This window comes from Puma concolor, chromosome B1, assembly GCF_028749965.1.
Source record: "Puma concolor isolate L17-30 chromosome B1, mPumCon1.1.hap2, whole genome shotgun sequence".
Classification (NCBI taxonomy): Eukaryota; Metazoa; Chordata; class Mammalia; order Carnivora; family Felidae; genus Puma; species Puma concolor.
In genome coordinates this window covers 162,446,813-162,462,816 of record NC_141670.1, presented here as the reverse complement: position 1 = coordinate 162,462,816, position 16,004 = coordinate 162,446,813, and the positions used below count along the sequence as shown (strand labels likewise).

Sequence of the window (16,004 nt, the reverse complement as noted above, 5' to 3'; positions counted from 1 at the left end):
GTTTATTTATTTTTGGGACAGAGAGAGACAGAGCATGAACGGGGGAGGGGCAGAGAGAGAGGGAGACACAGAATCGGAAACAGGCTCCAGGCTCTGAGCCATCAGCCCAGAGCCCGACGCGGGGCTCGAACTCACGGAGCGCGAGATCGTGACCTGGCTGAAGTCGGACGCTTAACCAACTGCGCCACCCAGGCGCCCCTGGGTATACATTTTAGAGGAAAACAGAGAAACTAGAGTTTCTACCTCCAGAGGAGGTAGCCAGATAAGTTATGGACTTGGAGACCATGTCATTTGAGCAAAGGTTGAAGGATCTGGGGTATTCTGAAGGGTCATCATACATATGAGGGAGAAGATTCACTTTCTTCTGATTGCTCAGAAAAAAATGCTGACACTCAAGGAGAAGCAGATTTTAGCTTCATACAAAGAAGACTTTTTCTAAAAGAGCTTTCAGTGATGCACTGAGCTGCTTTGAAAGGTAGTGAGTTCTCTTATCATTAGAAGTAGGAGTAAGTAGGGTGGCCATGTGTTGGAGAGGTTGCACAGAAATCTGTGTTTCTGTAGAAGTTGGTCTAATTGAACTTTGGGGACCCTGGCAACTCTGTGTCTCCACAAAGTTTAATTGGTCATCATCTGAATATTCTCCTTTTTGGCCATTGTCCTATAGAGTTCCCTTCCTTGACAGAGTTGTTTTCATTTCCAGACTTGAAGCCAACACTCTATCACTTACTTCGTCACTTCTGGTAAGTTAATCTCCTCAGTATAATAGAGATACCTATACTTCCTATTTCATAGGGTTATTAGAGTAATTAAATGAACTAGTACCTGGAAAGCATGCCCAGCATTTAGAACAGAACCTAACAAGCACTTGATACATAATGATTAATATTAGTTTATTTGTATCTTTTCTTATTGTCTTTTCCTGCCTTTTACTTGGCTACCTACTCATCCTTCACACCTCCATTAGTTCTAATTTGTATGCCTCTTATTTTCAATGAGTTTGAGTCCTTGTTCACACAGTAAAGAGCCATGTGATGAATTAAATGTTCATATCTTTGCTCATTTTAAAATCATTTTCCTACTATATTCTATTACTTATTAGTTATTTTGCTGTCAAGTTATAGGAGCTTTGTATATACTAGGTCTATGATAATCATTGTAAATATTTTTCCAGCTTATACTTTGTGTTTTGACCATAGATATTTGACCTGCAAAAAGAAAGTTTTTAAAAATACACGTTAGTGTTTATCAATCTTTTCATTCATGTCATTCATACATAGCCCCTACGCCTCTATTCTTATTGACTCCAAATGGTGATTAAAAGGTGTAATCCCTTGTGCTAGTATTATGAAATGAAAAGTTCTGATATCTTTGTAGACACACAAAAGAAACTGCTATGTCATTAAGATGCTTTAGCATTCTGCTTTTAAAAGTGACCCTTTCTTGGAAATAATTTTCCAGTGTCTCTGCTGCTAAAGAACAGCTTCTCATAACATCTGATCACTTACACAGCTTGAGTGTCTTTTGTAGCCAAGTCACTGGAGGCTCCACTGCAAGGCTCCAGACAGACGGGAACTTATTGTAACCATTATCCTTATCTGCCAGTAAACATCAGGTTGCCAGCCAAACCACACACCTGTAGCAATAGGGAAACTGAGTCCCTGCTGCTTAAATAAAGGGACCTGAATTAGCTAGGAGTCATATTGACATTTTAGCTCCATTTCTTGGCAGTCACCAAAGAAAGGAAACTATGCTGCATTGGACTTGGTGTCAGAAGATCTGGTTCATTCAGCTCTGTTCAATTCAGTTTACCCTTCCTGACCTTTTATTAAGTGCCAGTCACTCTGCTTGGTTATAGGCAGAAAGAAGATCACATTAGTCTTCTGTGTAGTATAAAGAGCTCATAATCTAACAGGGGAAACAGGATCATCATTGACTACATCAGTTAATGATATTCAGATACACAGAATATATTTTGAAAATACACAGAAGAGGGGCAGGTATCTGGGAGGATCAGTCTGATAATGCATCTGACTTTGGCTCAGGTCATGATCTCATGGCTCCTGGGTTCAAGCCCTGCATCAGGCTCTGTGCTGACAGTGAGGAGCCTGCTTTAGGTTCTCTCTCTCTCTCTCTCTCTCTCTCTCTCTCTCTGACCCTGCCCCATTTGTGCACTCTCTCCCTCTCTCAAAAATAAAAATATTTTAAAAAGAAAAAGAAAATACAGAGAAGAAACCTGAAAAAAAAAAAACCTCAACTTATCTCTGTTAAGTTTCTCCTAAACATTATCTGCACATACCTACTTGTTTCCTGGTGAGTTATTTTTATTCACAACACTTTTGACACCAGATGAGAGGTTTTTTTCCCTCCTGACACCAAATACAGTGTCTTTTCCAAAACCACTTCTCTGAGGGGTCCATAATTCAATTAAGTTCTGACTCTAACTACCCAGAGTTACTGCAGACTCCACAGGTGAAGGGCTCAGTCCTACATGACTACTCCTACTTCAGATCGCAGTCACAAGTCCTGGGCCTCCCATACTTTCGATGGACCAACTATACATGACCTCTCTCAGATTAGATAATTTATTAGAATGGCTCACAGAAGTCAGGAAGGCACTAAGAGAGTGTAATAGGTTGAATGTTAGCCCTCCAAAAGATATGTATGTGTGTGCGAGGGACCCTGACCTTAGGCCCTGGGGTCCAGCAGTGAGCCTGACTCTGGTCTTCCATGTCCCATGGAGTGAAACTGGCCCATAACTGCAGTGTTTCACCCACCTTTTTGAATATCTTTTATTTCGATTTTTATATTTCTTTTTTTTTTTCAATATATGAAATTTATTGTCAAATTGGTTTCCATACAACACCCAGTGCTTATCCCAAAAGGTGCCCTCTAATTACTATGGTTTAGGGCAAAGGGAAGACCAGGAGTCATCTGGACTGATGGCTGTTGCACAGCCATTCTGCTATGATATTTATTTATGCCTCCCTGTTTTCAAAAGGGAGTTCAGCAAAAAAAAGTGTTTACTGTACATATTCAAGACTACAATAGCCATCTAGAGTACCTAAGTCACTGTCTCCTAGAAATACCATGAAACAACTCATTAAGGCACGTGGGAAAACAAACAAGACACACACAATGGAAACGATAATATATGAATGGCTGCAAAGTTATTCACAACCCACAGAGCAGTTACATGACATACTGAGATTAAGTACCTTTTCTGAGTGGAAGGCCTACTTGGGAGAGTAATGAACAGAAAGAAATTGAACTCGTCTCTGATCATCCAGAAAGTTTTAGGGGAAAAATGGAATTCTAGGATTTGACGACCTATACGTTTCCTCAAGTAAGCGAGCTCTCTACAATCGGTTTATTTCAATTTAATTCCATTCACAAACATTTATTGTGGTAGGTGCTAGAGAGTATGTCAGCTGAGTAAAATAATCTGACTCAAAAAATTCACAGTTGGGGGTAGCAGGGAGAGACATGCAAATAATTACGTTTTCATGGAGTGAGCTATAATTCATGGAATCAAAACTTAATGATGTTATACTCATCATGATGGTACAAGTATAATAAATGTGTCTACTCAGAGCTTTACAGGGACATGGATGTGGCGGCAATAGTCAATTTTATTGGGTGGTTATCAGGGAAAGTAGCAAAGAAAACGTGATTTTTAGGTTGGACTTTTCGTGGTCAGCAGGCGAAGTTCAGCTAGCGTGTGGAGGCTTATTCGCTGCAGGGACCAAGGGCAGTGTTTTAACTCTCAGCCCAGTAGACTGTCAGCGAACCCGGCCAACGTGAAGATCACCGCTGGCATCCGCTGAGGTTCCGGGTTTGCCCGCCGTCAGGGGGCGCCGTGGCCGCGCGCCGTCCGGCCGTTGCGTTTCCGGGCTCCGGTGCCCAGCGCCGCCATCGGCCGCCGCGCGCTGCGAATCGCCTGCGGGTCCCGTTACCGGGGTAACCGCGGCGCCGACTCCGCGCAGGCTGGGACCTTCTCTCCGCGCCATTTTCAAACTGTCCCAGAGCGGGAGCCGGAGTCTAGGGCTGAAGGAGTCAGCGAGAGAGGCGAGGCCTGAGAGGTGATGCGGCCGCAGGCGGAGGGAGCGGCGGCCGGAGGTGCGGGTGAGTGCCGCCACGGGGAAGGGAGGCCCGGGCGCGCCGGCGGCGTCCTCGCCGTGGCCTCCCCGCCGTGGCCTCCCCGGCGGTCCCCGCGGACCGGGGCCGGGCGCTGCCGGGAGGGAGGCCGCGCGGCCGCGGGAGGAAGTGAGGCCCGGCAGGGCGGGGCGCGTAGACTCCCTGCGGGCCCGCGTCCGACACCCCTTCACTTCGACACCCGGCAGTGAAGCCGCGGCCCGGAGGTGGTCCTGGAGCAACTCAAGCCGCCGGGTTTCCTCCCGCGCCCCTGGCCGCGGGCGTTTGTGCGGTGCGTGCACACCTGCCTGCTGCCAACTGATGGGTTGATTTAAAAGTTAAAGTGCCCTGTTGAGTAAGAACAGTACGTGCTCTTTGTTAAAAAACAAAGCATCCCAAGGTGTAGGACTAGAGCCGTTTGTTAACTTTTGTTTTGCATTTTCGAAAACATCCCCTGTCCTTTCCAGTCTCTACTATTTTAAGTTTGGCACTGAAGGACTTCGAGACAACCTAACTTAGCTTGGCCTTTTGTTTTGTTTTGAGCCCCTGTGCAGATGTGCACACAAGTCACTTTTGTAAAAACAAGATGTACTGGCTTTCAGACACCTGCTTTTCCCCAGAGTCAAGCTAGCGAGTGGTTCTAAACACATATGCCTGGAGGACCTCCAAACTTAACCTTTTTATATGGTTGTTCTAGAAAATTTGAGGAGAGCCACAGTGCTTGGGTGATGTAGGTGGGGGAAGATAGCAGCCCATAGGCGAGGAAAGCATAATACATGTTTTTTGTTCTTCTTGGGGGATATTAATCTTTTCTGTCTGCCCTGTGTTTCGATGATTTTTTGATTTATTTACATTCTGCCTCAGCCCGGATGTGAGGAAGTATTATTTCTGGGTAACCAAAGTTGGTAATAGACAAAGAGGAGAAATATTTGAGTGGTGAGGCCCTGCTAGTTCTTGGTTTGACAGGTGTTTTTCTTAATTTTTTTTAATGTTTATTTATTTTTGAGAGAGACAGACCTGAGTGGGGAAGGGGCAGAGAGAGAAGCAGACACAGAATCTGAAGCAGGCTCCAGGCTCTGAGCTGTCAGCACAGAACCCAACAAGGGGCCTGAACCCACCAACCGTGAGATCATGACCTGAGCCAAAGTCCGACCCTTAACAGACTGAGCCATCCAGGCGCCCCTTGACAGGTGTTTTTCTGATGTCTCCAGGAGTTTCTTCTGACCTGCATCAATCAGGTCCCTCTTGTGGAAGGAACCTAGAAAGTCCATGGAGACACAACTGAAAGAAAAGGTTAGCAAGAGCGTGGAGAGAAAAGATTTGTAGAAAGGAGTAATCAAGGAGAGGTACTACCTTAGAAGTGATTTGGTAAGTTGCTGCAGCTTGGTATAGATACTACACTTGCTCTTAGCCAAAAGGCCAAGAAGGATTGCACCTTGGTAGAGAAACAAGAGTGCTGGACCAGGACTCAAGAGACCTGAATGCCCACCTGATTTGTGGCTTTGTAGTTTGGGAAAACTCTCTAGAGGCATCCTTTCCTTGCCTTTGAATTGGGAGGATGTCTAGTAGGCCCTGTCTCCCTTATAGGGTAAGTTGTGAGGATGAAATTTTGCATGTGTTCATATACGTTAACATTTTATAAATTGTGAAAAACAATAGAGCTGTAAAACAAAAGTTTAATGTGTCTTAGAAATATGAGTACTAGCACTATGTTTACCTGGTGAAGGTTAGAAAAGAGCAAAGGTTCTACACAAGCAATCTTTGGATAACTCCATTTTAGGGCAGATTGATAGAGAATATATTCATAAGCATTGAAAAAGGCAAGGATAAAAATATGTGTAGAACTACTTTATGTGTGTCTTTTTTCATGGAAGTAAAATTTACATGGTGAAATGCACAGATCTCAAGTGTACTATTTGAAAACCTTTGATAAATGCAGTACACCTGTGTAACTGGTACCCCAGTTAACATAATATTTTCATCACCCCAGAAAGTTCCTTTTTAAACCTTCCAGCCAGTCTCCACCCACTCTGTTGACCCAGGCTGACCCAGCCCACAGCTGTTCTGATTTCTATCTACATAGTTTCATTTTGCCTGTTCTTGAATTTCATGTAAATAGAACCATACAGTATATGTGTCTGGCTTCCATTGCTCAAATGTCCAAATTAATTCATGTGGTTGACATGTATCAGTAAATTCCTTCTGTTCCATTCCTGAGTAGGATTGTGTCAATACCTCATAGTTTATTTATACTTCTGCTGTTGATGGACATATATAGGTTGTTTCCAGTCTGGGACTATTATGAGTAAAGTTGTTATGAATATTCTTGTAGAGTCTCTTTGTGGATGTTTATTTTCATTTCCTTGAGTAAATACCTGGCAATAGAATTACAGAGTTACAGGGTAGAAGTTTGTTTATAAGAAACTGCCAGACTTTTTTTCACAGTGATTTTACATTCCTGTCAGCAGTGTGAAGATTCCAATTGCTCCAAATCCTTGACAACATTTGGTCTTGTGCTTTTTATTTTAGCCATTCTAGTATGGGTGAAATTGTATACCTCATTGTGGTTTTAATTTGTATTTCCCTGATAACTAAAGGTGGTGGGCACCTTTTCCTATGATCGTTCCCATTCAGTTACCTTTTGCAAGGTGCCTATTCAAGTCTTTAGCCCATTTTCTTTTGGATGGGCTTTATTATTGAACTGTAAGTGTTCTTTATGTACCTCATATATAAATCCTTTATCAGATACTATGAATATTTTCTCCCATTCATTTGTTGTTTTGTTTTCTTAATGGAATATTTTGATGAGCAGACATTTTTAACTTGATGAAGTCTAAAAATTTATCAGGTTTTTCTTTTATATTTAGTGCTTTCAAAAAAGGCTTCTCGAAAGATTCTCTGCCTACCTCAGGTTTGGGAAAATATTCTTCTTTGTTTTCTTCTTTATTTTTTTAACTTTTACATATAGGCTTATAAAGAGAGATTTATTTTAGTGCAGCAATGTGACTATCATAAGCATTGCATTTAAATCAATCTAAATATTCCAGAAGGCTGCCTACCTGAAGAGAAACAAAAAGTAGTTGATTCATATTAAAATAATCTTTCCTTCTTACCATGACACAGTAATAATAACTATAATAACAGTAATGTTTTACTCCTTTCTTTTAGGGCTTTAATTTTGGGGAGTGAATAAAACTACTTTTGGAAGACAAGATGACTACAGCTGCAGAAAGAAAGTATATTAATATTAGAAAAAGATTGGATCAGTTGGGATACCGCCAGACTCTGACAGTGGAGTGTTTACCTTTGGTAGAAAAACTTTTCAGGTAAAGATGAAAATACAGTTCTAAACCTGTGTGATCCTTAATCCCATTTATCTAGTTTCTATTGAACTTCGTGTTACGGTGAAGAAATGGGTGGATTTTTTTGGTTTTTGTTTTTATAAAGTCCTTCAATCATCTGAAGCTCATTATTCTTAGATCCTGCTTCTATATCATCAGGTCCTCCACATTGCAAAACTCTCAGGGTCACCATTCACACTACACTGTTCAGAGTAGACATTTCTGAGAGTTTTCTCTGTGAATAGAATTACAATTTTTTTATGTGATTTTTCTGATACAGTTGGGAGTTCTATGTCTGCCTCTCTGGTCTTTTAATTACTGTGATTTGATAATCGTTCTCCATTATGTGGTTGGTCATTATTTTAGTGGTTACATGTTACTTTAAGTGAAAGATTCTGTGTGATTTTTGTTCTTTTCTACATGAGTTGTTACTGTGATTTGAGACAGGAACAGGGAAATTGCTTGGGAAGCTTTTGCAGTAGGGCTCAAGCTGTGATGATGGTAAGGAGAGACTGGAGGGGGATACTTTGTGGTCTTTATTATGGCTTCCAGAACTCTTCATGATGTAGTTCTAGGTCTGCGATTCAGGGTTGTAGGGTAAAGTGTGTTTAACTTTCAAAAACTGGCAGACTTTTTATATAGTGATTTTGTTCTACAGCTTCATCTCCCATGTATGTAACCATTTGAAGCTCCCCAGACATAAGTGTACTCTCACCCTTGATCTCCATGTGTTATTCTGTCTGCCTGGGAAATCCCTCTCTCCTCTCCCTCCTGCCCATGCTCATTTAGCTGTAATGGCCTGCAGGAGTCTGTCACATCTGCTGAATGTTACCTTCACTACTTAAATCATTGTTGGAAACTTTCCTTTAGAATGCAAACTCTTTAAGACTAGAGACTGACTTTATCTCTGCTCTACCTAGGACAGGCTGAACATATAGTTGGCACTGAAATAGTTGTTGAGTTTATCATATAGTATTAAAACCTGACAAACTGTCAATAGGATAGAAGCTCCATGATAATGTGTTCTATATTGTGTTCCCTGCTCAGTAAATACTGATGTATGAATATTCTGGTCTGTGTGCTTAGAGGTAAGGAGCACGTGCGCACTCACACACGATCGGGTGAGGGGCAGAGAGAGGGAAGAGAGAATCCCAAGCATTCTTGGAGCAGGTATCACAAACTGTGAGATCAGGACCTGAGTTGAAATCAAGAGTTGGATGCTTAACTGACTGAACCACCACCCTGTTTTTAGATTTCATCTTACTTAGCATTAACATTTAACATTTTTAGAAATATATTTTTAGTTATTAAAAGTTAAGAGAATGTTTCCTTGTATTTATATTTTATATAATTTCAGTGACCTAGTTCATACAACAGAAAGTCTTCGGAAATCAAAATTATCTGCTGTGAAAGCTGAAAAAGAAAGTGCCAATTTTGATTTTGTTTTGGAACCTTATAAACTTGAAAATGCAAGATTGATAAAGGAAAATAATGAATTATACCTGGAATTAATGAAACTGAGAGAACAATCAAGCCAACATATTAAAGGTAAAATTTTGTGATTTTTAAAATGTAATATTTTTTTCCTTTTTTGTTTTATATGTAGGGAAGGCATCTATGCAGAAATGTGATAGTCTTCCCCCCTGACAGTCTTGAAATAATGTAGAGTGTGTCAAAGAGTTCCCAACAAGGAAAATAAATTTGCATTTCATAGCTATATTCTTCTTTACTATATGTGGATTAAATCTTTAGAATTAAAATTTCTATAGAAAAAAGCACAGGATAGGGAATATAGTCACTGATACTGCAGTGGCATTGTATGGTGACAGATGGTAGCTACACTTGTGGTGAGCATAGCATAACTTATAGAGAAGCTGAATTCCTGTGTTGCATACCTGAAAATAACGCAACGTTTGTCACCTATACTCAAAAAAAATTTTTTTGTTATTTTTTTAAATGTTTATTTTTGAGGGAGCAGGGCAAGGGCAGAGAGAGAGGGAGACACAGAATCTGAAGCAGGATCCAGGCTCTGAGCTCTCAGCACAGAGCCCAACACGGGGCTTGAATCCATGAACTAGGAGATCATGACCTGAGTCAAAGTCAGACACTTAACTGACTGAGCCATTCAAGTACCTCCCCCCAGTTTTTTTAATTAATAAAAAAATAAAATTACTGTAGAAAATATTAAATGCTGAAACTAAAGAAATGTCCTTGAAACAACCTCTTACTGAAAGTAAGAGAACTAAAGTGAGGTGAGAATCTTCTATCATTCGGAATCTTTATTTTTTTTTTATTTTTATTTTTTTTTTAATTATTTTTTTCAACGTTTATTTATTTTTGGGACAGAGAGAGACAGAGCATGAACGGGGGAGGGGCAGAGAGAGAGGGAGACACAGAATCGGAAACAGGCTCCAGGCTCTGAGCCATCAGCCCAGAGCCCGACGCGGGGCTCGAACTCACGGACCGTGAGATCGTGACCTGGCTGAAGTCGGACGCTTAACCGACTGCGCCACCCAGGCGCCCCTCATTCGGAATCTTTAAATTTTTTTTTTTTCCACGTTTTTATTTATTTTTTTTGGGACAGAGAGAGACAGAGCATGAACGGGGGAGGGGCAGAGAGAGAGGGAGACACAGAATCGGAAACAGGCTCCAGGCTCTGAGCCATCAGCCCAGAGCCTGACGCGGGGCTCGAACTCACGGACCGCGAGATCGTGACCTGGCTGAAGTCGGACGCCTAACCGACTGCGCCACCCAGGCGCCCCACATTCGGAATCTTTAATGCCTTGTCTTTGAACTCAAAGATTATATAGAATGATTTTGGGGCGCCTGGGTGGCTCAGTGGGTTGCACGTCCGACTTTGGCTCAGGTCATGATCTCACGTTTGTGGGTTCGAACACTGCATCAGGCTCTGTGCTGACAGTTCAGAGCCTGGAGCATGCATCAGATTCTGTGTCTCCCTCTCTCTCTGCCCCTCCCCTGCTCATGCTCTGTGTATGTGTGTCTCTCTCAAAAAAGGAATAAACATTAATAAGTTTTTTTAAAAAAGGATGATTTCAAAGTCCTGGACAGAGGGTAATTGTATGGCTATCTTATTATAAATTCTTGTTATATTCAGTAGAAAGCCCTAATACCTGGCATGAATTCATAATCCCTCAGCTGCATACCCAGTTTACTAAGTTGGAGCAAAAGCCATAACTTAAGCCACATAGCAGAAAAAAAAATATAATTCCCTGTTGTTTAGTGACTTATTTGCAGTTTTGTTAACAGTGGTAGAAAAGGTAATAGCCTTTCAAACAAAGCTTGGCTAAGAATTGGATGGAGCCTTTCAAATTAATGCGACTTTTTGTATTTTGTGAAATGGAAGGACTTAACTGATTTCTTGATCTGTAAAATAGTTTTTGAATCTTTTTCATTTTAAGAGTTGAAAACTACATTGAAGAAGTGTGCACGTGAAACAGCTGATCTGAAGTTTCTAAATAACCAATATGTTCATAAACTCAAACTTTTGGAAAAAGAGAGTAAAGCTAAGAATGAAAGAATTCAACAACTTCAAGAAAAGAATTTGCATGCTGTAGTACAAACTCCAGGTAGGTCTGTTCCTTCTCAAAACAAATTGTACACACCTAATCTTTTAAAGATATTAAAGCTGTTGACCAAAATAGGACTTTGGATTTTCATGCTTAGACTTTAATACTTGAAAAGATGATCTTGGATCATCACATAAACTTTTAAATTTATTTCTGAAGATCCAGCTAGTATTTTATGCATGTGTTTAAGAACTTATATAATAGTATCTTCTTAGGTATAAGTGGTCTAACTTCAGTGCCCAGAGTTTTATTTCCTTCATCATTATTTTAAGTTCCTTTTTTAAATTATTGGTATCATTATTATTTTTTTTCCAAGCCAAATTGTCCGCAGCGTTATTAAAGATACTTTTCATAAACAATCATGGTATTTCAGGGAGGACAGGGGCAGTCAGTCGTTAACAGTGTACAACAACTTTCAAACTCCTTTGAAATAGACTTCCAAATTCAATGGACTACCAAAATCAGAAAGCCACTATAAAACCTAGTGAAGTCTTCATTTGATGCTCTGAACAGGAAAGGTTCAGGGTAAAGATTGACATTTCACATTTAGCATGTTGTTTAACGACTTTTCACAAGCCGGCCCTGACTTTCAGGAAATGAAATGAAAGTGGCAGAATTATCAATCTGAAGATCCACAAGCTATAAAAGGAACTCTTTGATCGCTGCCATGTCAATATTATCATTATTATTTTAGTTGTAAAGATAATCTGTACTCATCAAAAATTTGGAAATGATCTATTTACCTATTTCTTAGTTTATTTTTACTGTTTTTTAGCTTTATACTCAGTAGTTCTCGAGCAGGACAAAAGAAATGATGGGGCATATCCATAGTTGAGGGTGGTCAGGCATAAAGTTGGTGGAAGAATCTCTAGTACCAGTGACAAGATCATCAAGATGTCTGAATGACGGGATGAAGATTATTGAGAGTGAGTGAGGTGTAGGAAAATGCTGGATCATGAGATGAGGTGGAGAGTGAGGGATTAGGAGCACAGTGAGAACCAGGAGTGATTTGGTCAGAGTGAAGACTGTGATGAAGGGAGATCTATATGCTGGCACAGTTCCAAGTGTTGACAAAGACCACGCATAGTCATCTTATGGTGTGCCTGTAGCCAAGTGGAATCCATGAGGATTGAAATGGCAAGAGATGAGATGGAGAGGGGGACTTTGGGCTAAAGGCAGAAAAGATCGAGAAACATGGAAAAGGTCTCAGAAGTAACTAGATTAAAGTGGAGAAAGAGGATGGTCAGATTTCCTGAGAAAAGAGTGGGGCAGATTCCAGAGAGATTCAGGAGGTGGAATCTATAGAATTTAGTGACTGAATATGAGGGACTTGGGAAGTAGAAGAATTCCCAGATTTCTGTTTCTAGTGAATGAGTGGGTAGATGATGGTAACATTTTTAAGATTGAGAAGGTGGAAAGCAGAGCAGGAGTTCACTTTTGCATGTGTTGTATGTTATACTAGTGGAACATCTGCATTGAGATTTCTAGTATGCAGTGGGATTTGTGGTGTAGATCTGTTCTTAGAAGTGTGGTCCCAGGGGCGCCTGGGTAGCTCAGTTGGGTAAGCATCCAACTCTTGATTTTAGCTCAGGTCATGAACTCACAGTTTGTGAGGGGTCATGAGATCAAGCCCCACATGGGGCTCTGCCCTGAATGTAGAGCCTACTTGGGATTCTCTCTCTCCCTCTCTCTCTGCCCCTCCTCCATTCACATGCTTGCTCTCTTGCTCTTTCTCTCAAAATAAATAAATAAACTTAAAAAAAAAAAAAAAAAGAAGTGTGGTCCTAGATGAAGATTTGAATTTGGGAGTCATTGGAGTATCATGGGAATTGAAGCTATGGATGTAATTGGAATTAGCTAGTGAGATTGTATAGACTGGGAAGAGAGGAGAACCAAAGACAGACCCTAGGGAAGTTGGCATTTAACTTCCTTGGACAGTGGAAGGAGAGGGTCTTTGTAAGAAGCTGAGAAGGAGCAACCAAGGAGAAAAACCAGGAGGTAAGGGAAGGAGATAATGGTTTGCCTTGTATAGGTGTGTAACTAGAAACAAGTCATTTAAATACTTTTGACCCAGTTTCTTCATCCTCAAAATGAGGTAAGTGCATACAAAATTTGTTAGGATTCTAATGAAGACAAGGTTGTGGATTGTGTTTGTTCTTCCTGACGATAGATTTGTCTTTCAAGCGCATCTAATCTTGGCCAGATGCTGACAAAGGTAAACTATCCATTTAATTTGGACCAAGACAGTATGTATCTACCCATAAAAAGAAATTACTCCTGCTAGTTTCAAGGATAATTAAGTAGACATTTCCCACTAATTCAGGTTGTAGCATCATTTTATATTATAGATGACTTTTATTATATACTAATTTTGCTACATAAAGTTTCTCTTCTCTGCTCTTTTGGCATTGCTTAATAAACATTTCTGTTTTAGTTATTACTTCCCTAAGCTTCTCGTTTGATAGTTTTCTGCTGGTGATGATTTCTTGAGCTCATAATAGGAAATACCACAGGGCACACTCAACTTTTAATCTTACCAAAGTCTTGTCCCCATCTAGTGGAGGAATAGATTAAATCTGGGTATATGTACCAAGCATGCAGAAAATAAAACTTGTCTTATAGCCATGTCTTGTTGAGGTTTTCAGGAATGCACTGTATAGTTAAAGATCAGGGTGTGAGGGGGGGAGATAGTTTATCGCTAGGTTTTATGAGCTAGAGGCATACTTTATAACAAAAAGCCTAACGTTCTGGAATATTTAATTTTAAGACAGTGTTTTGTTTCTTTTAAATGTTTTTGAAGTACACATTTGTTTCTAGGTGGCAAGAAAAGAAGTATTGCTTTCAGGCGCCAGCGTATGCAGATAGACGAACCAGTCCCTCCCTCCGAAGTCAGTTCATATCCAGTTCCTCAGCCAGATGACCCTTACATTGCAGACCTCCTGCAAGTGGCTGATAACAGGTGCATTAAATAATTTTTTGCTAGTTTCAGTTAATCAACTTGATTATAAGTTTCTCGATGTAGGGCTTCAGTCTTCTTGACTGTTGTATCTCCAGGGCCTACCACAGAATTTTGTATAAGCACTCAAGAAGTACTTTCTGAATGTATCTTCAATATAGAATGTTTTTACTTGTTTTGAAACTTTGATCTCAAATAGATCATAAATCTGATGTTTCTGTTCATATCTGCTTTAAAATAATTTATTGCCATCTAGAACCTATTTTAGTAGCATTGCTTTAATGTTTAGTTTCATTGCCCAATTCATCTTTTACAGGACTCTATTCAGATTATGTCAAATGCCAACGAACCTGAATAGATTTGTAACTGGCTTTGACATTTTTGCTTCATGATTCTCTAACTCTATGTACTTGTTTTTCCTTATATTGGAATCAGATATAAATTCCATTTTAATTGAAACTTCATTAAACTCCGGGAAAAGCACAATGTAAGTGTTTTGGGGATGTAAAGATGAGTAAGATAGTATTGCTTTTGAGAAGCTTATATTCTAACAGTAAAAATGAGACAAGAGAAATACATAGAATGCCATTAAGAAAGTTATAAGGGGTTCATAGGAGCAAGAGAACACTAGTGACAGCCTCTATGGTCATAGCTGGAGACACATTCTAAAATACGTACTATACTAGTAGAAATGGTTAGTGCAGATAACTTTATTTTTTAGATTATGTAAAAAGTATGCAGGAGTTTTTTCACTTTATTAATCTCAATATAACAATACAAAGGAACATTACTGAGGTACTAATTAGGATCTCTTAGTTATTCTTATGCAGTGCTACATAACTATAATTATCTGACGTTAATTGTGTAGTGTTTTGTGTTTTGTTTTTCTGTTACAGTTGTAACCTAGGACTTCCCAGACAGCCTGTTAGTATATTTAAGGAGGCTTTTGGTCTGCATATATGTCATTTTCTGTCATTATCTTTTCTCCTTAAAACGTTTCTTTTCTATCAAACCATCGTGGGTGGCATTAGTCTCTTAAACATCTTGTTTGTTTTCATTTGCACGTATACATAGCTTGTATACAGAGTCATTCATGTGCATATATATGAGTGCAGTTGCATACATACTCTTCTAAACCTACATAAGCAGGAAATGTTGGTTCCAGTAACAGCAGGGACAGGGTATGTCCAGCCTCACTGACTCTACTCCATGGAAAATCTCTCTTAAAAGCAGAACTGGCTTCAGGCTTTATTTTTGCAGTATGAAAGTGGTTATGTCATATTTATGTTAATGTTTGGCAAAGTTTGATATAGTACAAATACATTTGAGCAGTTGTACAATTCAGATAATTTAGACAAATCTTGATTTTGTTAGAATTAACAAGTTCCAGAAAGCAGTAGGTTTTTGCTGTAGATACTTGGTAAATTGTAGTATTTCTCAATATTTTTCTTCTCCAGGATTGCAGGGTAGTTCATTAGAAAATACAGGGTCATTCAGAAAACACACTTTGATCCCTTATTTCACTTAATAATATTGTGAATTCTGGACTACACCCTCTAGTTTCTTGAACCTAAGAATTGACAGCAGTACCTCGAAGAGTTTTGTTGTTGTTCTTTGGTTTTTTTTTTTTTAATGTTTATTTTTGAGAGAGAGACAGTGTGACCCAGGGAGGGCAGAGAGAGGAGGAGACACAGAATCCAGAGCAGGCTACAGGCTCTGAGCTGTTAGCATAGAGCCCCGACGCAGGGCTCCAACCCATAGACCCAGACCACGAGATCATGACCTGAGCTGAAGTCAGACGCCCAACTTACTGAGCCACCAAGGCGCGCCCCTCAAAGAGTTTTAAGGATCAAAATGCAATAGTAGGCATAATGTATCTGGTTACAAATTATTTACCGCTCAGGATTTTTTTATGCATTCTTAGAATATAAAATTAAATCGGCAAGATAATGTTACTCTGATTATATTGTGCTTGGGAACCCTTTGGCA

General features: G+C 39.9%; 1 protein-coding gene across 6 annotated transcripts in view; it reads left to right on the top strand.

Annotated features, from left to right (window-relative positions):
- Positions 1–3,978: 3,978 nt before the first annotated feature.
- The window catches only part of CEP135 (centrosomal protein 135), a 70,996-nt gene continuing 58,970 nt past the window's right edge, over positions 3,979–16,004 (top strand). For 3 of the 6 annotated variants that reach the window (XM_086705014.1, XM_086705011.1, XM_086705012.1), the window contains exons 1-5: positions 3,985–4,122; positions 7,300–7,457; positions 8,830–9,020; positions 10,892–11,059; positions 13,877–14,018. In XM_086705014.1, the coding sequence (XP_086561140.1) occupies positions 7,345–7,457; positions 8,830–9,020; positions 10,892–11,059; positions 13,877–14,018 (614 nt within the window). In that variant the 5' untranslated portion in view covers positions 3,985–4,122; positions 7,300–7,344. Of the gene's footprint in view, positions 4,123–7,299; positions 7,458–8,829; positions 9,021–10,891; positions 11,060–13,876; positions 14,019–14,450; positions 14,503–16,004 lie in introns of those variants that run through there. The other 3 variants (XM_086705013.1, XM_086705015.1, XM_086705016.1) reach the window with 3 other exon arrangements.